The sequence below is a fragment of the Pyrgilauda ruficollis genome, unplaced genomic scaffold (genome assembly GCF_017590135.1).
Source record: "Pyrgilauda ruficollis isolate IOZ18807 unplaced genomic scaffold, ASM1759013v1 scaffold8, whole genome shotgun sequence".
NCBI classification, from domain to species: Eukaryota; Metazoa; Chordata; class Aves; order Passeriformes; family Passeridae; genus Pyrgilauda; species Pyrgilauda ruficollis.
The window spans coordinates 12,761,043-12,784,600 of record NW_024529932.1 but is presented as its reverse complement, the minus strand read 5'-3'; the positions used below and the strand labels follow the sequence as shown (position 1 = coordinate 12,784,600).

Here is a 23,558-nt window from a genome sequence, read left to right as displayed (position 1 = left end):
GGCGAGTCCCACAGGGGTCTGGATGGCTGAAGCACAGCTCTGGATGGGGGGCTGAGCAGCTACAAGAGACTCACTCCTGCTGGGGCTTTTCAACCAAGTGTGATGCTATCGTGTGCTGCCATGCTCCATATGGCATTACAGCTTCTTTCATGCACATCTCAGCGGGGGACTTCCAGGACTTAAGTCATGCCTTGGACATGAGAGAGTACAATCTTCATGGACTCTACGGCCCAGATATTGTTCAGGTGCAAAAAAATCTCCAGCTTCACCGACTTCTGGTGCATCTCCTGAAGCTTCAACGATGATATTCAGATGAAGGGGCAGGAAAGGAGATGTCAGTGAGGCCGTTCTGCCCAGGTGTTTGTCCCACACAAGTTTTGCAGCCTGCCATGGTGCTGGGGTTGCCTTGGGAAGTGTGTTTGCACTGGATCTGCGGAAGCAGGCCATGAAGTGCTTCCCTTCCACCTCGTCTGTCTGAGCTGCTCCTGTGCTTTGCCAAATCCCCTCTGCTGTGTCAGGCCAACGTAGTGCCTGGGTGTCCCTGCTGAAAACATAATTGCATGAAAAAGTGTGTAGTGCTTCCCCTGGGAGAGATTGTGTCAGATGAAGTTTCTTCCTGATCCCATCACTTTATGGTAGTTTTATTCCTCAGAGCATTAAAGAAGGTCTCATGGTGATGTAACTTTGTGTGATTTTCCTTTTTTTATTTCTTTCAGCCTTTATTTAAATTATTTGTGAGTTTGTGGCCCAGTGAACTATTTTGGCAGCAGAACTTATGAGCTATATTCTCATATAAAATTAATTGAACCCTGCATATTTTAAATGTATCAAACTGGTTGCATTGAGTAAATGCACTTTATTGTAAAGACAGATAATAGTAATGAAATTGAAATACAGGCTTGGAGGTCCTCTCAAATTTTCACAGTTTTGGCTACCGTAAGTCAAATGTTCAGTCTTGCGATAAAAGGAAGTCCTGTGTTTGTGTTTAGCATCAATAATTAACAGCAAAGAACTTTTAAATTCCTTCTTTTTAAAGGGAAAATTATAAAATATCTAGAGGTTGGATTTTTTTTAGTATAAACTGCACCTCAAGAAATACATATCACAAATGTAATGTGCTCAGCATTAAGAAAGCATTTAATCAAGCTATTATAAACCATATTTATTTGAAAGCTGGCTGGTTCCTTTCTCCCTGAGAGCCACTTGGAAGCAATGCTTTCCCTCTCTGTGCTGCAAACATCTCCCTGCAAGGGAGGAGGTTTCTCTTAAGCAGAAATACACTGGGGTGTGTGAAATGGCAGTGCTGGGTGACAGCTGGGCAGGGTGGGGGCCCACTGGCAAGGCAGGGGAAATTTTCAGGGCAGTCTTCTTGCTTGCAGCCTGTGGAGAAGTGTGGCCATATGAGCTGCACTGTGGGGGCTGGTGCTGGAGGCCATGGGGTGCAGCCCCATCAACAAGTGACTGGAGAGAATCACTTGGCTTCAAGGAATCATAGAACCTGTTTGGCTGGAAGAGATCATCAAGCCAGCCACTAACCCAGCACTGCCAAGTCCACCACTAATCCATGCCCATAAGAACCACATGTATATGTCTTTTAAATACCTCAAGGATGGTGCTTCCACCACTTCCCTGTTCAAGTGGCTGACAACACTTCCAGAGAAGCAATTTTTAGTAACATCTTCTGGCATAACCTGAAGTAATTTCCTCGTGTACTGATGATGGCTGGATTATTGATTAGCAACCAATCTAACTGAATTTAACCTTGATGCTTGACCCATCTGAGTCCCACCAGCACCCACCTGCCTCCCAGCACCCCAAAGACAATGGGGGATGAACTTCAGCAGATATCTGCAGATAACAGTCCTGCTGTTGGGCTGGAGTTTGAAGAGGATGCTGTGGACATCCTGGGCTTTGGTACTTGGGCATTGGTGCAAGGCTTCAGCGGGGAACTGTTTCTGCCAGGTGTGAGTGAAGGGATGCACCCTGCCTGGCTCTGCTGCAGGATTTGGTAGTTAACTCAGAGTAACTTTACAGAATAGCCAGATTGGAGTGTTATTCTTAATTTTACTTACCTTGGCATATTCATTTTCCTAGCAAAACTTTTTATTAAAATCCTGTCCAACCACATTCCGATGAGGCTAATGATATGCCACTCCAGGTTGTAGGTTTTTCATCCATTAGTGCTGCTCTTCTGGTTTTATTTTTCTCTGCTTGTCAATCAGCAGTTCTAGAAAGCATAAATGTATCAAGCAATATAATGCACACTGTAAAACATTAGGTTGTCTTTATTTAATTACAAATTGGCCTTAAACTACCGGGCTCTGGGAATGACTTACAAGGTCTGTAACAGATTTAGTTTGCCATTCCTACCCTGCTATAGGCATCTGCAGATTTTATTGCTACATGCTCAGTATTTTAAATCTTCCCTTTGCTTATTTCCATTATTTTAAATTGTTTTTTTCCTTTCTTCTCATTGCCAGATGTGAAACAACAGTCTCTCAAGTTTGTCTGGAGGGCCTGATTTCTCATTCTGGTGCCATTAGTAATGGAACAAAACCACATTAACGATTGCAACAACAGCCAGATAGGAGCCAGAAAGCTCCTTTTGCTCTCTAATATGCTGCATGAGTACAATGAAGTGCTTTATACAGAGGGTTTGGGGTTTTTTCCTCACCCTTTTGCACTGATGTCTTTTTTGGACTTGATAAAATGTTTGACCTTGTCTTTTGCCAAAGAAAAGATAAAAACCACCAGAGTTAAATATTCGAAGAGATTACAGACCTGAGATAGCCCTTTAGAGGTAATTTCATCCTGCAAGAAACCATAGGAGAAAACTCAGCAAAGAAATGTTAACAGCAGCTGCAGGGGCATTGCATCTGCCTGGTCAGATGGGCTGCAGAGGCTGTTCACTTGTTTTTGGTTGATGTTGCGGTGAGCTGGCAAACACCTGGCAGAGAGCAGGAGAGAGCTGCAGGCTTCCAGACCAGCAAAGAAACATGCACCTGGCACAGGAGTAGTCAAAAAATAAGTAACATTCTGCTGGCCCCTCCTCTTTCACATGAGGTTAGTCATCTGTGCTTAGCTTATTCTGGTCTTCTGGAAGTGAGAAGAACATTTGTTGTGAGGTCTTGGTGTGTAAAAACATTCCTTCCATTTGTATAAGATGAAAAAGGATTTTTCAGCATCTGAAGTAGAACCTGGTCAAATCTGCCTCTGCATGTCACTGGTTTCTTTTTGACTTTTATTTTTTCTGCAGAGGCACAGTACAAAAAGGCCCTTTCTTACCTCAAATCAATCAATAGCTGTAAGAAGAAAGACAATGGGCAGTTCTGGTCTGTCAGCATTCCTCCACTTTCTAAGCTGTCTAGACTGCCTAAATCTGCTGGGTTTAGCCTGTGGGTTTGCAGGTTAGGGAAAGAGAGGAAAAATATCAAATGATGATGCAGAAATGTTTGTCTGAGAATGCACAGATCTTAGTAGAAGGGAGACATTTAGAAATAGCTTTTATCAAATTGGAGGTGCTCAAAAGCACACCTTTGGCCAGGGATGGCTGACATTTGACCATTGGGTGCTGTTGTGGCACCAAATATCTTCTGAGACAATACATCCTCCCTCTATATTCACAGAGAGTGGAATATCCCCATCTTCTTCCACTGGAAAACCAAAGCACAAAGTTGCTTTTTTATCTAGGAAGTTTATATCAAAACAGAGAAAATAAATCCTCACTATCTTGAGTCTCTGAGGTGGTCTTTATCCTGCCTCTCTGAGCAACCTCTTCTAGTACTTCACCACCCCCAGTATAACAATTTTCTTCCTTATATGTAATCCAAATTGAATCTCTTCCAATTTAAAACCAATGCCCCTTTTCCTTTCACTCCAGCTGCTCCTTGGCCTTCCTCACCCTATCTTTACACACCTGGGCAGTGTCCCTGTACTCTTCCCAGGGTGTCTGTTCCTGCCCACTGCCTGTGCATTTCCTTCATGCCCTTTAGTTTCTCTAGCAGGTCTCGAATCAGCCATGCTGGTCTCTTGCCTTCCTTTCCTGATTTCTTATACCTGGGGATTGAGAGCATTTATGCTCTATGAAAAACGTCCTTTAAGATCTCTCAGCTCTCTTCTGCTCCCTTGCCCCTAAGGGCAGTTTTCCACAAGTGTCCTATTGACTAACTCTTTGAAGGATTGGAAGGTTTTTTTCTGAAATTCAGGGTCCTGATTTTATTCTTTGCCTGACCTTTAACCCTCAGGATAGTGAACTCCACTAGTGCATTACCACTGCAGCCCAGGCTGCCTCCATTCTTGATGTCACTGATTAAATTAACTTGTGTTGGGGTGCTAAAAATAAAGTAAGATATTAATGCAATTCCAATTACATAAAATAATTATGTTCCACTTTGGGCACCAGAAGGTCAGTCATTCCTACAACCCTTGGTGAAGGGCAGGGACATCAATGTCCCAAGGGGTTAGTGTTATACCATACAAAGAATATACAAGAGGAGTGTTTATCATGAGGAGGATTCATCTGACCATTTTCCAAATTTCTAGTTCAGCTTTGCAGACCCATGGTATTTTTCACTGTTGCTCATTAGCAATATAAGTATTTTCAACTGCAGAATTCAGCAAAGTGAATGGCATGTCTATCCACTGTGTGCAGAGTGAAAAGAGTCTAAAAAAGGGAAGGGACAAGTGCAAAAGGGTCTCTTCTGTCTTCCCTTTTTTCCTTTTTTCCCCTCTTTTTTCCCCCTTTTTTGTCTCCATTGCTGTCCATTATAGCACAAGCTTTTTTCATCTCAAATCTTGGGATGCTCCACGTGCTCAAGCCTGCCTTTCATCTCTGATTTGATCACTACGATGCAGGATATGTACATTATAGCTTAATCTGATAGGTACAGGTTGGGCGACAAGTAAAATTGAACATGAGTAATAATTACGAAAAGCAATAATTAAGCATTATTAAGTTGGTCTAGTTGAAATGCATTGTTTAAATATTCACACTTCAGTCTTAACCGCACTTTTTATGTGGATCACCTAAACAGCTCTCCAATTCATTTGGCCTAAATTTGGTGCAAAGTGTTTACTTTGACCTGCCCTGTCCACACAGCTCCGTCCTCACGGCGTCTGAGCTGCCAGAACCAGAACTCTTTTTTCTACCACTGATTTAGGCTCACTATGGGCTTGCTGAAGCACTGAGCAAGGGCTGCCACAGGGTCTCTCTAGAGAGCAGACTTGATGATCCTCACTGCAGGCAACCTCGTTATCTGTGCTGGTTCCTGTGCCTGGACACAGCACCTGCAAGGCAGCTGGAACACAGAGCACTGAAGTGAATTGAATCGAGCCCGTCTGGCCTTGCAGAACAGCTGCTGAAGCATGTCAGGCATGTGGTCTTTCAAATAATGACTGTGATTGAGCAATGGTGGTGTAATTGTGGTGTTTCCCCTGGATACAAGTACGGATAACTCAGGGCAGTCACAGCTCAGACCCTTGCACAGGCACAGTGGGTGGTTTGCCCCTGGAGCACCACACACGGACATCACAACACCTCTTACAGCCTGGGCCTTACACCCCACCTCAGCCTGTGTGTATGGAGGACTTAGGAACTGCTCCCAACACAGCAGAGATGGAAACATGATTTTTCAGTGCAGGATGGGTAGGTGGCTGCTGGAGGAGTCATCCAGCAGCATCACTGAGAGAAGACTTTCTTCCCTCGTGTTTGAACAGACCCCTTGGGGATACAGAGAGTCTGCTGATGGAGGACCCAGTTTAGATTTAGAAATCCAAATCACACTGTGTTCTTGACTTCTTATTGCTGGAGTTCAAGCGTGGCAAGCAGGGTTCTGAGCAATGTCAGCATTAAGACAGAAGTGGCAGTGGTTACCTCAGTGGTACCTGATTGCTCATCTCCAGCAGGGCTGAGAGAAGTAAGGAACAAACAATGTTGCTGGGATTTGTCAGTCTGAACTCTGGGCTGGACATCAGATACCCTAGGGCTACACTGAATGGATTCCTCTTAAAAGAGGGATAACTTTGAGAAACACTTTCACTGTAGCCTTTTCAGTGATGGCAAATCCACCTCAGCCCTTGCCAACTTGCTGTACTTAATGGACTTTACATTTAAAATGCTGAACCTCATTTTAGTCTTAATTTGTCTAGTTTTAACTTCCAGACACTGGATGTTGTCATAAACCCTGCCTGTGAGGGGAAAAAAAGAGACAAAGTAGCAGGAGCGTGCTCTGGGTAAGATTGATCTCACCTAAATCTCGACATTGCAGTGCATAGCACCACTCAGGCCTTCCTGTGAGGACAGCACAGCCAACAGTTGGTTTTAGGCTGTGATACACTTGATCTGTCTGTAGACACCTGCATTAGAATGTCCATGAGCCCACACTGACCTGCAGCTCGTCTGACCAGCTGAGCACACGATGTGGACTGCTCCTCATTGCCCACCCAGTCACTGGTAAGTGCAGTTCCATAGCACAATGCCAAGGATCACCCTCCTAGAGGTTCTGGTACTGGATGGTAACTTCCTACTTGTAATTGCATTTCAAACCTGCCAGTTAATGTACCTAATGCACATGGCATTGATTTTGTATGGTTCTTCTTTCTTAATCAAATTTCAGTCTGATACCATCTCAGATGCTCTAAAGATGAACTGTAAAAATGTCAAAGAAAGACAAGACAATGGAAGCCTCAGGCTAACTCAGTGGATCCCGCCAGCCAAAGAAACAATAGAGTACTGCTGGATGCTGGTGTCTGCTGCTTTATGTAGCAGCTGTCTAGTCTGAGAAAAGTTAATCAAAACTGAAACTGTATAGAGTCATTGTCATGGACACTTCTCAGGGTCAAAGGAGGTAAATCCACACGTGGAGAGGTAAACTGGAAGAAAAGAAAGGGAATATGAACTGGAGGCTGTAACCCATGAACAGAATGGCTTCATAGGAATTGGGTCATTATCTCCCATGCTGGCAACACCTCAAGGACCTTGAGTCTGCTGGACTGGAACAACTAGGCATTTGGGCATTAAGTATAGGATAAAAGTACTTTTGTATTTATTTTACTTGCAGCTTTATTTTAATTGCTTCCAAAACTTTGTCGGACCTTGATGAATGTTTTCTTTTTAAGCTTGCTGGGGGATGTTCGGAAGAGAGAGTCATATAAGGATGGAAAGTGGTAAGCATTCATGAGAGTTACAGTAATTGTGTTTGCGCCATTTTCCTCTCTTCACACAAAGCAGAGCGCTGTTAGTGGTATGAAATTTAGGGAAGCTTTGCAAGGGCCAAATATGGCTGAGTATGCCAGATACCCCTGGCAGCAAAGACTCTCATGTTTGAAGTCTCTGTGAGTTTCTGTGGTGACGCTGGGTGGTAACATGGTGGCAGTGGTGACACTCTTCAGCAGTGTCCTTCGCTGCTCTCTCAGGAAACTCTGGATCTATTGCCTGCCATGCCAAACCTGTTAGCACAGAAAGACTTCAATATCAGACTTTGGGTCTCTGCAGGGTAAAAGCAGGAGAAGTTGAGCACAACAGTGGAAAGGTATCTCCAGATGTAGGCATTTGCCTGTCAGAGCTGCTATGTGGAATGGATCCTGCAGTGCTGTATCCAGCTCTGGGGTCCCAGCACAGGAAAGACATGCTGACTGTGTCCAGAGGAAGCCACAAAGATGATCAGAGGGATGGAGCACCTCTCCTGTGGAGACAGTCTGAGACATTTGGGGTTGCTCAGCATGCAGAAGAGAAAGCTCCATGGAGTTCTCATTGTGGCCTTCAAATATCTTAAGGGGGCTTATAAAAAGGAGGGAAGGGGACTTTTTGTATAAACAGGTAGTGACAGGACAAGGGGCAGTATTTTTTAAATGTAAGAGGGTATTTTTAGATTAAATAATAAATCTTTACTCAAAGGTTGGTGAGGCACAGGAACATGTTGCCCAGGGAAGCTGTGGATGCCCAGTCCCTGGATGTGTTCAATGCCAGGTTGAATGGAGCTCTGAGCAACCTCACCTAGTAAGTGGCATCCCTGCCCATGGCAGAGGGCTTGGAACTGGATGATCTTTCAGGTCTTTTCCAAGCCCTTAACATTCTATGATTCTATGGTGAGGAAGTAGGGTGATAATCTTGGCATGAGGACATTGGGGTTTCACTCCTATCTGGGTCGTGCAGCAGGTCTGTGCCCTGGTTCAAATGCAGCATGTCAGCTTTGATCTGCCCCACACAGGGGGATGGACAGGTCCCCAAACTAGGTCACCTCTAAGTCTCTCAGGGGAGTATGTTTGAATCAGCATCCAGCAACTGTGCTTTAACAAGAGCCCTGTTCTCCTGGCGCTGGGGTAATGATAGCCTTGGTGCCTCCCTTGCGTAAGCACAACCTCACATGCTCCCACTCAAATCCCTGCTGTGCGAAAGGCTCCTGTGGGTGACAGCCTAGGGCCATAGTCAATGGCAAAGCTTTTGATTTTTAAACCAGTTTTTTTTTTTTTCCCTTTTCTAGACACGTTATAATTAATATTTCATGGCAGTCTCTAGAGACACAGGAGAGAATTTCTGGTCTTGGTTTAACAAAGTATATCAACAGGACGGCTGTGCACTGGAAGCATGCCCAGGTGTTCACTAACACTGGCACAAAACATAAGGTTATGTGAAATTTTTCTGAGGAGGAGCAGAATCTCCACCTTGCTGAGGATGGATATTTTAAAAGAGATGAATGATCCCCCACAGGGAGCAGAATCCTCAAAGCCATATCTAGAGTGTAGGGCTGACAGTCTTCCTCCCAAGCCAAGGCAGTTGCTTTGGTACAATTCAGAGTCTTGTGGCTTCTTGCTGAGCTTGCTGAAGTGACCCTGGTAAGATGCTGCACAGCTGATGAGGGAAGTATAAAATGACAGCAATCTGTGAGCCATTACTATGGAATCCTCCTGAATATTTAATTCAGCTCACATCTTAATGATCCATCTCACTGGGGCATGTTCTCAGTCCATCAGACTTCAGGCTAGAGTCCAAAGTTGCTATTTATCTGGGTTTCTTGTCTTCCAAGCCATTAAGAATTTATGCAAACAAGGTATTGGGGGCTTTTCTGTACTTATCTGTGGCTTGAATCTTTTGGAATCTTGCCTTCAGCATTTTAGGATTTTGTGTCCCTGCGGGAAAGTTTAGGATCAGTTTCCAGCACCTTTCTGTCATCACAGTCCTCTGACTTCTCACACAGCAGTCTGTGTATGTCACACACCATCCGGTTGCTGTGTTAGGGTAAAACCTTGGTACAAGTGATTTAACAGATTTTAGACAAAATTCAGGTTTAAATTTAACAGGTTTTAGACAAAATTCCAATAGTCTCTCTGGCACCTCTATTTTCCTATCTGGTTTTTGTTTAATAGTGGCTATGTAAATGTTTCTTAGTGAATAATTAAGGGCTGATTCATTACCTTGCTTACCATCACTGCCCTACCAAGTTTTATAGAGGGGATGTCTCACACATTTCCAGGCTGAGGGATCCACTGGCAGACACTGCAGTGGGGAGAGATGTGCAAAACTTTTGCAGTATGAAGGAAAGCTTTGTAAAGCATACAAGGAATGGTGCAGAACTGATATTACTGCTGCACTGCTGTGGCAGTTGCACTGCTTTCAGTAATTTGTGTTTTCAGGGTACTGATGTGCTCCCCAAGGATGATTATGCTAAACCCCTTGCTGTGTAATGGAAACAGGTCTGCTCACCTTTTTTTTTTTTTTTTTTAAATCAAAAATACCAAATCTATCAGACATTAATTAGTCTTCCTTGTGGCTAGAAAAGTAGGTGACTGGGAACACCCAAAGTGTTGAAGCAGGATTATAGCTTTGCTTTCAGGTGGAATACCAGGGGCACCTCAAAGCAACCACTGCTGGGGCCTAAGGTGTCCCGTGGTCACCACCACAAGATTGTTCTCCATCACCATGTGACTTTAATCACTGCTGACTTCAAACTCACATATTCTCCTTGGAAGAACAGAATGCCTCTTTATTTCTTTGTGAGAAATTTAAATAAATCATTAGTGGAGAAGGCAAAGATTGATGCTGTCTGTGCCATGCTCTAACTGCTGAACACACCATGGCCTTTCAAATGAAACCCGACATTTAATCGTGGTTCTCTTCTAGTGCAGTGGTTGGCAAATGCTCCTGTTTCTCCACTTGCTGCAAGGGGACGAGGACGGCGGTTCCCCCTGTGATATTGCAAACATCCCAGCTGTGAGGGAGGAGGTTGTTCTGAAACAAAGCCTTGGCCAGGTGTGAAACAGCAAGGATTGTGCCCAAGGTAAGAAGCACAGTGAATGTTTTAAAGGGGAAGAGCTGGCTGTAGGTCCCATTCACCAGGGAGCAGGCTGGGTAGTGGATGACAGGGGGGATGCTCAGGGCAGGCTCCCCTGCCAGTAGCCTCAGCAGGAGCCCAACCAAGAAGCCAGCAGCTGATCCGTAGGTGTTTGTGCTGGGTACAAAGAGTGCACAGCAGAGCTGGGGGAAGAGGAGGGCGTACACCAGCTCCCCACTGAGGAACCAGAGGTCGTAGACAGAGCTGGAGTAAAAAGCCAGACCAGCAGCCCCGGCCCCAAACACCAACATTGAGGTCCTCATGGCCCACAGCACCTCTGTCTCTGAAGCCTGTAAAGCAGAGATTGCAGCATTAGAGACACAGTGTTTTCTGGCAGGATGGCCAGCACTGCCCTGGCCTGGACTGGTTCTCCCCAAGCCCAGGATGCTTTCAGGCACCACTTGCCACCACAGCCAGGCAAGGCAGGTACCCCAGAGGGGCCCTCTGATTTTAAGGGTCATGGCTTTATGCTGTTTCCATTAATACCTTAGTCCAAATTTTACACTAGTCTTGTTAAATGAGCAAAGCTCACCAGTATGGTTATTGGTACCCCTACCAAGGATATGAACATTCCTGGCTTATGTTTGGAGCTCTGTCTCCAGAAACCAGTTTAGCAGCTGAAGGACCACACCTCCAGTCAGAGACTGGTTTAGAAATAGCCTTGAAACAAGACTTTCTTTCCTGACACCAAAACTACTGCAACCAGATACCTTTTTCCTCAGGATTTTCTTGTAGATATTGTGAGCGAACATGGAGCCAGTGGAGAGAAGAGCTGAATCTGCAGAAGACATTGCAGCAGCAGCGATGGCTCCCAAACCAGTAATGGAGATATATGCTGGGCAGAGATGTTGTAAAACAAGTGGTAGGATCATCGCTGACTCTCCTCTCTCAAATGGACTTGGAAGACCATAGCTTGTCTGATTCCAGTCTTTAAAACAAAACAAGGAAAGGTCACAACAAATCCTTCGTGAACATTTCTGCTGGCTTTGAAATTGCCTTTTCACAGGGGCAAGTCATGGAAGGGCTAAGAACTGAGATCCACTCAGTATTTTAGGACTTAGATTGATTTTTTTGGGTTCTTTTGTGATTCCCATTAGCATGCTGCAGCTCCCACTAGATCAAAAATTTCCCTTTTCCTCAGCAGCATCTATAGGAATTGGGGTGCTTTGTGTGATTCCAGAGTTGACTCAATTAAAGGTCAACCTCTAGACACTGCTTATCAGATGAAGTCATGACTTCAGCTGATTTCCTTAAATGTTCAGTGATCTGGCTGCCCTTTAACCCTTGCTCACAGCCAACACAGGACTGATTCCCTGCATGGAGACTGTGAGTTTACAGGACTGAACTTCTTGATTCCTTCAAGCAAGAGCCTTATTAACAATCTGTAGTAATACTGCTGTGTCTTACATGTCTAATGCATGAACAGAAGGAAGCATAAAATTTCTTCTAAAATAGGATTATATGGTTATTATAAGGTTTTAGAGAGTCTGCCTTCATCTTTCCTCAACACAAAGTCTGGGAGAAGTCATTTCATCATAAGGAAATAGCTTTAAACAGGTCTTGGGGCTGTTTAAACATCTGTAAGTAGTTGTACAGTGTACCTCAGAGGGTTCCACATTTTCTGGACAGATCACCTGTCTTGGTGTCGAGGACCATGGGATGGGGTAATTTGAAGTCTCTGTCAGGACTTCTTTGGATCCTGTTTTAATCACCTTTGCTAAAACCGCGTTGGTTACTCAGAGACAAATGATTCGTTTTACCTGTTGATGCTGCGACTGCCCCAATGAGCACCGGGGGGATGGCCATTGCAAAGCACCCGAGTCCAGAGAGGTAGGAGATGAGCCTTGCCTGTCCTGTCGAGGCAGCAGAGAGCATCCTTTGGAAGTAAGTCTGCCACGGGATGCTCCCAAGCACCTGAAACATTCATCGGTTACCAGTGGTACTCACCAAGCTGCTGTAGGGCATCATCCATAATAAATTCTAATTTCAAATAATCAAATTCTCATTTCACGTGCATAAATGTTGCCCAGCTCTAACTCTTGAGGATAATATTTCTGATAGTTGAGCATTCCCTGTTGCCTTTGTTTTCATCCATTTCACATTGGATGTGAAATTTTAATGAAAACAGGTTAATGGTTTGGCAGATGGAGAAAGCTGAAAAATGGTTGTTTGGCATTGTGAATCAGGCACAGAGGAAGTGAAAGGGAAGTGTTTCAGGAATGTAGCTTTTGTAAATAAATCTACCCAAACTTAGCTATTCAGCTTTTAAAACAAAAAGTAAAACCATTATTTTCCCTTTCTTAGTAAACAAAATGAATTAGATAAAATCTGAAGTTTCTGTCTTCACCAAACAAACTTCTATGTGTCCCTATTATGTGTTTAGTAAGAGCAGAACAAGCTGCTGAAGTCTTGGCTATATTGGTAACTCAAAAGTTGTGTTGTGCAGTGGAGCCAATTGCACTGTGCTTGCTGATGACCTGCAGTCATGTCATTTTATTATTTTTTTTCAAATAGAGGGAATTTTGCATATTTATGTTAAAAGCAATATATTGAGGCTGCAAGACCAGCATCTCAAAAAGTAGGAAATTACTCATTTAGGTGCCAGGAGAGGAACTGGCTGCCTGGATGGTCTTACCCAAGAGGTATGTTCTTCCATGTGGGTAAAGGATGGAGTGTCCCTACTGCTTCTTTTCATCCCACAGCCGAGCCCTGGGTCTCCCCAGTCCGTTTAGGTTGCTGCAGGGTGTGCTGAGGGACAGTTTTACACCTCTAGCCCGTGTCAACTGGCCATTCAGTACAGGGCTCCTGGCTGGTAGGACTCACAAGCTTTCCAGACAGAAAGTCCCCACACAATTCCTCCTCCCAACCACTTGTCCAAGAAATACTCCATACCAAGTAGAAGAAGTCATCCAGCCACCTTCCAAGATACTGTTTTTCTATCTTCCCAATCCAAGGGTCTTGGTAAGATTGATGGATTGCAGTGTAATAAATACTTTCTGTTGCAGAATTCACCAGGGCAAAGGGGATACAGGTCCACTAGGATAGAAATGGAAGTTGTTAACCATTTTCCCAGTGTCCTCGTTCTTGGAGAACAGATACCTAAGTTAAGGTAGATGTAGAATGTTGAGTTACATAAGACTAAGCCTAGACTTAGAGTCTTCCTTTCTCCCCCTTTTACATCTACATCTGTCTCTGAATCTACATGTTTCTGGTTCATGGCATGATCAAGTCCATGAGTCTGTAATTCAGGTTAACTGGTACTTTCTGTAGACAGATCTCTCTCCATTCAAGATGGTTCTAGATAGGTTCTGCAAACTTCACTTTTGTGCAGACCTTTTTGTGTTCACCCAGCAAGGCCAGTGGCTTGTGTGCGCACTGTCTGAAATGTATAAGGTACAAAGACTTATAAAGACTGTAAAATTTTTTAGCAAATATCCTCCTAAAGGGGAACTGTAGGTCAAGGAAGTTATTTTTCATCTCAGACACGCTGAAAAGAAGAGCAGGACTTTTCCCTTTAGTTAGAAAACTACCAAAGAAATGCACAGCACTTGCCAGGCTGAGGGTAATGAAAACCATCTGGATGACATCAGTGTAGGCAACAGAGTAGAGGCCTCCCAGCAGAGTGTAAAGTATAACAGTACAGGCAGAGATGGTGATAGCCAAAGAGCCTCCAATATCCAAGATGACCCTCATTGTTGCTCCTGCAGACAAGGACAGCAGTCAAGTATTTTAAGACAGATTTCATATGTGCAGAATACAGGATAAATAAGGATATGTTATTCCCCTGGTGCCAGTACAACACATTGTATGAAAAATGCAGTCTACAGAGAGCGTGCACAGTGGGAGCTTGAGAGAGCCCGTGATTCCTTCCTGCTCTTACTGCTTCACCCTGCTGCATGGCCATTGCCAAGGCACTTTGCCTTTTCACATCTGCTCTCCTACAGGCAAGAGGAAGGTACAAACTCACACTGGAAGAGTTCTCTATTATAATATAATGAATACATAGTACTATTTGTTTCAAATCTGAAAACATATTTTATAGAAATGGGAAATGCTTGTTCCTCTCACAAAAGGAGACATAAAGCACAGCTTTCCACAATTCCCAAAGGTGTACTACACTCTGTCAGTCCACATGACCTTTAAGAAATATAACAGGAAAGCAAGTATTTACCCAGGGATGCCAGGATGGCTGCAAACCAGAACACCTCTCCTAGCAGTGGTGGAATGAAGAGTAAGGTTCCCATCATGTTCCCATAAGTTTCTTGAAGGGGGTCCATCACAGTCACGTAATTCTTTGATCTCATTGGATTTACAAAGAAGAAACCACCTATCAGAAAGAAATTACATTTTGGTAGAATTTTGCATATTTTATATTTCAGGAAAAAAAGAGGTAAGAGTAATATGGCACATGTGTATCAGACCCACTTAGTGAATTTGTACATAATGGACCCTAAAGAATGATGCAGCTAACCAGTCACCAGGGTTTAAATTCACTTGCTAAATGTAGGGTTTCATCCATTCTAGAGGTGCCATCTTATAAAGGATATCTGCTTACAGCTTTTATATATATGACCGTCCACTTTTGGCATACCTAGATCTTTCTGAAGTGACTATTGGAGGTCACCCCCTGTGGCACCCCAGATGGCACAAAATACCTGTGTGTCTGTAATAGGAATTTAGCTCAGTGGATACCCCGATATAATTTCCTCTGCATTCTCAAAGACCTACCAATCTGAGACACAGTTTTCTGAAAAGCATCCCATGGAACATGACAGTAGACAAAGTGAGGCATTGAAGTCTCATATTTGGCTAAAAAGGAGGCAAATTTTTGTCCTTGGTCATGTGATGCAACCGGTTGATGTGTGGTCCTTTTCTGATTACATTTTTCATTTTGGTGGCTTCATTGTCTCTTCACAGAACTATATTGTTTTAATCTGCACACTGAGCGGAGTCCCACCCACCTTCTTCTAAATATTGGACCTCAGATGTGCAGCCATCTCATTAAAACCAAAGGATACGTATTGTGTCTAACCCTGAAGCCAGCAGGACTGCTTGTCTGGGCACTACTGACCTGAGCAAAGATTGCAGGATCAGACCTGCACTCCTCAGTTTCATTAGTAGGAATTACTCACATAAGCAGTCCTGGCAATGTATTTCCAAGCTTGATTCATATTCATGTCAGTTGGACTCTTTTCTTTGACTTGAGAATAAAGGTTATTGTTCTTTTAGAAATTCCTGTGTAAGGTCTGCACAGGTCTCCTTGCTTTCATCATCCTGCGTCCCTAGAGAGTTATAGTATAACACAATGTGGCCTGAAAGCAACTTTGGTCTTGGCAAGAGAGCTGAACCTCAGCATGAGTCCAGTAATTCTCAGAGTTAGAAATGGCAACTCAGGTATAGAACACTGCATACTTAGCTTAGTTTAAAAAAAAAAAAAAAAAAAAACCAAAACAGCTACAAATTGGAATAAGCTGGATGCATAACATATTCATCCTGAGACGAGACTACTCAGAAGAATGCATTTTAGTGGAAAAATCAAGATACTATTATTTCATCATTCAGAAATTCCAAGGAAAAAATTACATATCAATACTCTCAATAGTCTGTGAATTAGAAACCATGTGAAAAAAGCAATATGCACAAAAAAGCAATAGACACATTCTTCTAAATCCTCAGATTAGATTTTTGTCCCATAAATTACTACAAGCAGGCAAAACTCTACACTAGCTCCAGGTTACCCTAACTTATGTTTCAGTTCAGAGGACAGCACTATAAATGCTTATTCTCGATATATGGGAGACTGAAAAAACAAAATCACATTTAAAATGTACTCCATATTCTGTTACATATCTTAATATACTCCTATGATATATTTTTAAAGCTTATGTGTCCTAATCACATGAATTATTTACCAATAACAAGGGACAAGGCAAATCCCACAGGTGCCTGGACCCACAGTAATCCTTTTGAAGGCAGGTAGACGATTTCAGCTGTGCTGTTGATATATGCTCCTCCAACCCAGGTGGCTGTAATCATGGAAGATGAAAGGTCAGAATTAAGAGACATATTCTCAACTAGCCCTGCAAAACACTCTGAGAACTTGCAAACATTTTTCTCATACAAATATTTCATCAGACCTCTATTTTCTTTGCCAAGTTTCCTGCCATACAGAGATGTGCTGACTGTAGGTAATATTAGGTAGTATTAGAATCTCACTCTAAATAATTTTCCAGCTTCAAGAATGAATATTTGTGTGTGCACGGAAAAGCTCAATGTTTAAACATTTAAAGGCAATTTGAATATAGTAATTTTTAATTACATTTTTTTTCTCAGAGGAAGACTTTTGCTAGAGGAAACGGAATTGCCTTTGTCAAATTGCCCTCCTTCAAGAACATCACTTACAGGGTCTAAGAAAATACACATTAGGGAAACAAACACAAACAGGCAATGCAGTCAGATAACAAACCTACAACAATGATTTAAGTGTCTTAGCCATGCAAATGCCACTGGGGGATGTCTTCACAAAAATCAGGTCAGGGAAGCAAATTTCAGATTATGACAGGCAGCAAGGAGAGAAAAGGGAAATTGAGGGAAACTCTCTCTTTAACAGAGGGACCAAAGCTCACCATGAGTGACAATTTATTTCACACAGAACTGGACTTTTCTGTGAGTGAAATTCTTCTGTTATGTTGGATAACAGAAACTGGCTCCCGGTTAAGACCACAGTCCTCTTTAATGAAAAGTGTTGTATTATTTTGTCACTCTTAAATGAAGCTCTTAACTCTTAACTAAACTCTTAAATGAATCTCTTTAATTTAGGAGAATATACATAAACATTAGGTTCTGCTCAGTGTGAAGAGGTTTGTAAGAATCCATCCCAAAATGATTCATGAAACCATACTCCTTTAAAGTCACACTTAGGCAAAATCTACCCTGACATTAAAGGACTTCACTTCCTTTGAAAGAAAAGTCACCTAGATCTAAGCAATACATGCGTTTTAAGAAGAAGTTTTAAAAGTCTTTTAAGAAAGCTTACCTGTTGCAGTAAACAATCCAATGAAAACATGTATATTCCTGCCTCCAACCATGGCCATCTCTGTTGGGCTCCTGTTCTGCTGATCCTTTCTGCTTTTCCAAGAAGCCCAAATTCCAGTAGCTAAAGTTAATGCAAAAAATACACTCAGAGATACTAAGCCTGGTATATTTAGAGCCATTTTCTGTTGCTCAATTTAGGTTATAGAGAGGAATAATGGCGTGATGATAATGTTCTTTGATCAAGTACACGATCAGAAAAAATCAGTGGAAAGAGTGGTGCCTTGTAAAGAAACTGCTGAGTGTTTGCTGGACTTTGCAACAAAAGAAGCAGTATGAAATGGAGTGATAAACCCAAAAGTCTGGAGAACCTGATGCAGAGTCTCAGTCTTTGGAAAAATACTGGCAATTCTGCAGCCTTCCCCCTTCTCCAGTAGATATCCAATCTTACTTTTGTGAGCAGAAAAGATTAAGAGCACAGGAATTAGTGCTGATATTCCGAATGGAACACTGATGTGTGGGGTATTACCAGATTGGCTTAAAGTAGGGGAAATGTTATATTTTGTCTGATATGAAATGGTATGAAGATAATCCATATTTCTCTGGGTTCTAGGCACAAGGCTAAAGCAGAAGATAGGGCTAAGAATTTGTCTGTTTAAAGCTGACTAGACTAAACTCTCAGCAGTGATCAAAATAAACCTAGAAAACAGTAAAAAAAGATTTACCATTGACCAGTGAAAGGAGATACATGATGATACTCAAAGCAATCACTGGAAAGTGGTAACAAAGCAAGGTGGTGTTGGACTCTTCAATGAAACTATAGGAATGATACAGACTTTTAAACTTTGTGAAGCTCTCTGCAAACAGAAATAATTCTGGGGAAAAACCTCATATATGCATTATGGAATTAAGCTGGCTACATATATTGTACATTTACTGTAGAGTTGCCACACCAATATCTTTTTAGTTGCTCTGTCAGTCTTTACCATCTCTCCATTTATGGCTCTTTATAACCAATTCTATGTGAAATCTGCCTGTTTTAGGGTACATATATGGCTTTCCTGGATACCTTTGTTCATCTGTGGAGTAGGTAACTCATTTCCACAGTGAAATCTCCGATTTCTTCTCAGATGCACTCTGAGTGAAAGGCCAAATCTTTAGGAAGGTTTTCTGCAGTGTGCCCGCTCCTGCAGACAGATGGGAATGGCTGCGCATGGAAGTGACAGTGGCACAGGCTAAGCATATCCTGTTGGCAGGACATGGTAGGAACACACAGGCACATAGGTGATGGCTGTGAGAAGAAAAGGGGAGAAGTGCAGGAACTCTGTGTTGTCTGTGACACCACTCTGTACAAGGGGAAATAAAGGTTTTGGTAAGATATGCAGCGATCTGGTGGGAAGACTCTATAATTAGTGTTTAAAAAGAAGTGAAAATTAAAAAGAGATGAAAAAGCCTGACAATCAGATAATTACTTAACTTACCTTAGGAAAAATATTCCTTTATATTTATAATCAAATGCTATTTTCACTGAGTAATGACTTTTAAATTTGACGCAATTATTTTAAGTACAAAAAGGGATAGTGTGCAATTTAAATGCACATTTTTGGGGTGGTAATTAGAAACACTCCTACCTTAAATGAAGCTGTTGCAAGGTGCTAGAAACTGCAGCTCCATTGCCAGTGGCAGTGAAGCCATTGCTTTCTCTAGTTTGCCCTCCTTGCTCAAAATGTTCCACAAATATTCCACAAACTTTTAAAACAGTGCACACATACTAAGTTTTTTTCTATGAACAAATGTTTTGTAGCATATTTTGTAGGCAGGAACAGGGAAGGGTTGAAGGTGCACATGGCTGAGGGTGAATGCAGCCAGGTCTCAGCCTGCTTTGCAATCAGACGCTCCTGGGAGGACATACCTGACCTTGCACCCTTCATGTGAGGGTCAACTAAATTCAACATGCCCAAAGCAAGGTTTGAATTTGTTCTTTGACACCTGCAGAGAATGTCTGGACTGACCTGCTTTTTTTCATCTCTTGGGAAAAAAATCCAAAAAATTGCCAGGCATGAAATTCTCCAGAGAAACTCCATATAAAGACCCAGAGGGGTGGAGGGCAGATGTGGTCGGACACAATGTAAGTGAAAGCATGACATAATGGGATGAAGGCAACTTAGAGAAAGAGGATGTGTAAGGTAGTTCATCTGAATCTGAGTGTTTTTGCTGATATACAGGGCAAGGAAGAAGGACTGTAAAAATACAAGCTTGTAACAAGAAGACCAGTTCCTCACTGAATCTGTTATCGTACTCTTTTGCCATTAAATGACTCTCAGCTAATGCATCTATTTTAAGAGGAAAAAAAAAAAAAGAAATCTCACCAATGAAGAGATTTTTGAGGTGGGTTTCACTCCCTGCTCAGGATGGAGGGCTGCAGCTTTGGGTGCCAGCTGCTGTGCTGCTCATGTCAAGCTCCTGGAGTAACCCATGGGGAGAAATCGTAGCGGGGGATTGACTGACCCATTTCTAGTCTTGTGAGGCAGGACAGAGGACAGGTCTCAGACTGAACTCAGGGTTGCTTCTAAGAGCAGTGTCACTGCAGCCAGTAGATGTTTCAGAGCCTGATTCGAATGTTCACATAGAGGTGGCTGGTGTTACCTGAGATGCTATAAAACCTCTGAGATGTCCACTTGGCCAAGCAGAGGTTACAGTCCCTGTTGGAGGCACCTTGCCCTCCTGGAATAGCAGCCAAGACACTCTGGTGTATCTCCAATGGTTCTGAGCTTGGAGGATACAAGTCCTTTCCAGTACCTGAAGGGAATACAGGAAAGCTAAGGAGCGACTTTTTAAAAGGGCATGTAGTGACAGGACAAGGAGTAATGACTTTAAACTGAAACAAGGTAGGTTTAGATTAGACATCACAAAGAAATTCTTTACTGTGAGGGCAGTGGGGCACTGGCACAGGTTGCGCAGAGAAGTTGTGGGTGCCCCACCCCTGGAAGTGCTTCAAGGCTGTGTTGGAGAGGGCTCTGAGCAACCCAGTCTGGTGGAAGGTGTCCCTACCCATGCCAGGGGGTTGGAACTAGATGATTGTAAAGTCCCTTCTAACTCAAACCATTCTATGACTCTACAATACTCAGCTGACCTCTTAAATCTTACACCTTATTAGTTGACTTTGATGGAACAGACTCTGACATGGGTTGCTGATAAGAAGAGAGAAAGTAGAGAAGTGCTGTGTACCAGTGAAGTTTTCTATGTATTGTAGAAATTATCTGCACTGCAGTGAGCACTTACAGCTTTGTAAGTGTAAGCACTGTAGTGAATTACTCAGCTCTGAAGCTGAAGAAAAAAAAGATGGACAAAGCAGTGGCCTTTGTGCCTGAGACTGTGCCTTTGCTCTTCCTTTCTGGGTAAAATGTGCTACATTATTGCTGATGGCTCTCTGTGGCCCATGGGCTCAGGACAAAAGGGGTGCTTCCAGATGAGAGAGGTCCTATAGGGAAGAGCATTTCTGAAGGGTGGCTGCCACTCCTCTGGAAAGGGACAAGCCCAAAGAGCTGGTGCTCTGTAGGAGATTAAATAAGGCACTCCGAGAGTCTGGAAAGGCTTGGGTTTTTTTAATTCCCTTTGGGATTTTTAAAGTTTCTTTGCACAGAAGAGTTCACCTGGGAGCAGAGGCACAGTACTGGGACTGGGGCAGTAGAGCAGAGGCCATGGCACTCTGAGGTCTGCAAGGATCAACCTGTCACTGGTTTACTTTGCTCTGCAAGCCAAAAAAATCGAGAACATCGAGTGGTGAGGCCTGAGGCATCTAAGCCATTTGCATCAAAATGAACTGACAGGTCCTCTTGAAATGAGAGGGTATGAACTAGTCTGCGGTGTCCAGTCCAGCCCAGGTATTTGGATTGTGTCCTTGATCCTGACAGCTGAAACATGGGGCTGTTGGTCTCCAAACATTTACATTTTTCAGATGATGTCCTTGGTCTAAAGTTTTATTCTTATCCCAAGTTAGCCCTAATTGCAAGTGGCTGATCTCCTGTGTGAATTTCAAAGGCAAGACAGAGAGGGATAATTTGATGCAAACCCAACATATTTCAGTCCTTCAATCAGAGCCTGTATAGTGTGATTGCACAGTGAATTAGTATCAAAATCACACAAATACTTTTGTATTTATGTCTGGGTAATTTTTGACTATGAATTATTTAAAGTTGATAGATACAGAAAAAGATGGATAGATAGATAGATAGATAGATAGATAGATAGATAGATAGATGATAGATGATGCATATAGAGAAAAGTTAGATATAGAAGAATAAGTTCCTTAGTTTTACTAAGTTCTTGATGTATACAATACAAAAATCAAAGGACAAAATTTAAGGACAAAATTGCTCTTTTCCTTTGCTATGAGATTTCCCTGAAAAAATTGTTTCCATTTTGAAAAAAAAAAACCTCAAGCCAATAATTTAAAATCTGTAGTAATCCTAATTCTGAAGCATAATATCTTCAGTCAAGCCAACTCCATGTTCAAATCAAAGTTTTTATTATATTTAGTATTATGCAGACATTTTCTTTTGAAGCCTTGCTCACCAGAAGAGCTTGGGTTCACAGGTCTCCTTGCAGTGCTTGGCATGAGGAGCTGCCCCTGTTGCAATGTGCTGGCTGGCTCCTGGAGAAGGCTCTGGTGTCACTTCTGAGAGCACAGGCTTTGACTCATGTAAAAGGTGATTTGGGGGATCCAAAAAAGCATGAGCTGAAGTAATTTAATCTAGTTTTAGTCACATTTATGTATTTTCACTAAATGAATTTTTAGCATCCTTGTGTTTGCAAGAGACAGCTGTTTTCTTTAGTCAGCCACACCTTCATGTTGTCATCTCCAGATGAGACTCTTGGATCTCTAGACATCTTTGGTTCTTTGCTGCACTTCAAAAGGCACCAGATGTTCCTGTCCATGGTGGACAACTGAACCTTGCTCAGAAAGACAATGCCTCCACTTGCCTTAGGCATCTCTTTCAGTGTGGGCTGCCTCTCCCCACGGCCTGTCTATCTTGATGTCTACTCTAGAAGAGACTTCCTCATGGTGATTCAAGTCAGATGATTTAACTCTGCTTTCTCTGTTATTCCATTTATCTTCCTAGTGGAGGTAGTTTGAGCTCACAAGTCCTTCAGACCACACAAATCACGCCAGAAAATAAGTTCAGAATAGCAATATTTAATATTTACATATATCAGTGAGGCCAGTGGTCACACAGTTAGCAGACAGAGGGTGTTCTCAGGAGCACACAGACATCTCCAGGGCAGGACAGCCTGGAACAAGCAGATGGCAGCAGCACAGTGCACTTATTTTTCTGTGCTGGAGGTGTGCCAGTGGCTATCTCTTCCTCTCCTGGTGCTAGCACAGCCAAAGTTGGCTTTATCCCAGAGGTGAGAGTCAGAGAGTCAAAACTAAGGGATGAGGAAGGGCAGGTATTTAGGGACCATGAAGAGTTCACAGAGCCTCTGTGCTGATGACGGAGCCTCTCTCCAGCTGACTACATGCAAATATCCTTCTTTCCCACTGCCTCTTTAACTCTTTTCCTGGTTTGCTGCCTGCTGTATGTGGTTGCACTGTCCATGCTTCACTGCTGGCAAAGAACATGAGCTTTTTAAGCCACCTGGCAGGTTTGGATGCACCTAGTGATGGACTGCAAATTTCAACAAGTCTTATGCTTTCTTCTTTACAGAAGCTGTATTTGAATTTTACAGGTAAAATTTCCTCCTTCTAAGGGTGAAACTATGCTCCAAGGTGCACATGCTCCTCATCTAGGCAATTGGCCTTTCCATCTCCATTTTATATAAAGGAGAATGTGAAGCATTTTGCATGTTGCATTAAAGGACAGCACAAGCAGCCACATATGTCTGCAATAAGTGTATTTAAAGAGCTTGTTCCCATGCTACAGTGCAGAAATACAAACCACTTTGAGATAACATAAATCAGGAAAAATAGGCTCCAAGTGCTTTAAATATATTCAGGTTTTCATAGCTGCCTACATGCATTCAGGATGGGCAAAGACTATTTCATGGTTTGGCTGACAGTTCATGTCCAAGAATTAACCTTTGAGGAAGTCACTGGAATGATGAGTTTTCTGAAACTTCCCAGTCATGGACATTAGCCCAAGATCAAGAGTCTGCTCTTCAGTGATGATGGGGAATTATGTAGTTCTTGATTGCTAT

The 23,558-nt window shown here is 42.7% G+C and overlaps 1 protein-coding gene across 1 annotated transcript; it reads right to left on the bottom strand.

Annotated features, from left to right (window-relative positions):
* Positions 1-10,096: 10,096 nt before the first annotated feature.
* On the bottom strand, positions 10,097-17,542 carry LOC121364137 (high affinity choline transporter 1-like). Its single transcript, XM_041487133.1, has 8 exons — positions 17,365-17,542; positions 16,241-16,354; positions 14,500-14,655; positions 13,881-14,029; positions 13,221-13,364; positions 12,089-12,242; positions 11,039-11,256; positions 10,097-10,618 (listed from the first exon to the last, which is right to left on the bottom strand). Exons 1-8 carry the CDS (start codon positions 17,540-17,542, stop codon positions 10,097-10,099), a joined length of 1,635 nt encoding a protein of 544 aa, XP_041343067.1.
* Positions 17,543-23,558: the final 6,016 nt, after the last annotated feature.

What these genes read in the sequence shown, in the direction of transcription:
- LOC121364137 (XM_041487133.1), bottom strand. Translation starts at nt 17,542, where the DNA reads ATGGCTCTAAATATACCAGGCTTAGTATCTCTGAGTGTATTTTTTGCA. An exon ending in TGGATTGTTTACTGCAACAG is followed by an intron (nt 16,355 to 17,364) that starts GTAAGCTTTCTT and finishes CCATGATTACAG; the next exon opens with CCACCTGGGTTGGAGGAGCA. An exon ending in TTTTCATTACCCTCAGCCTG is followed by an intron (nt 13,365 to 13,880) that starts GCAAGTGCTGTG and finishes TTTCTATCCTAG; the next exon opens with TGGACCTGTATCCCCTTTGC.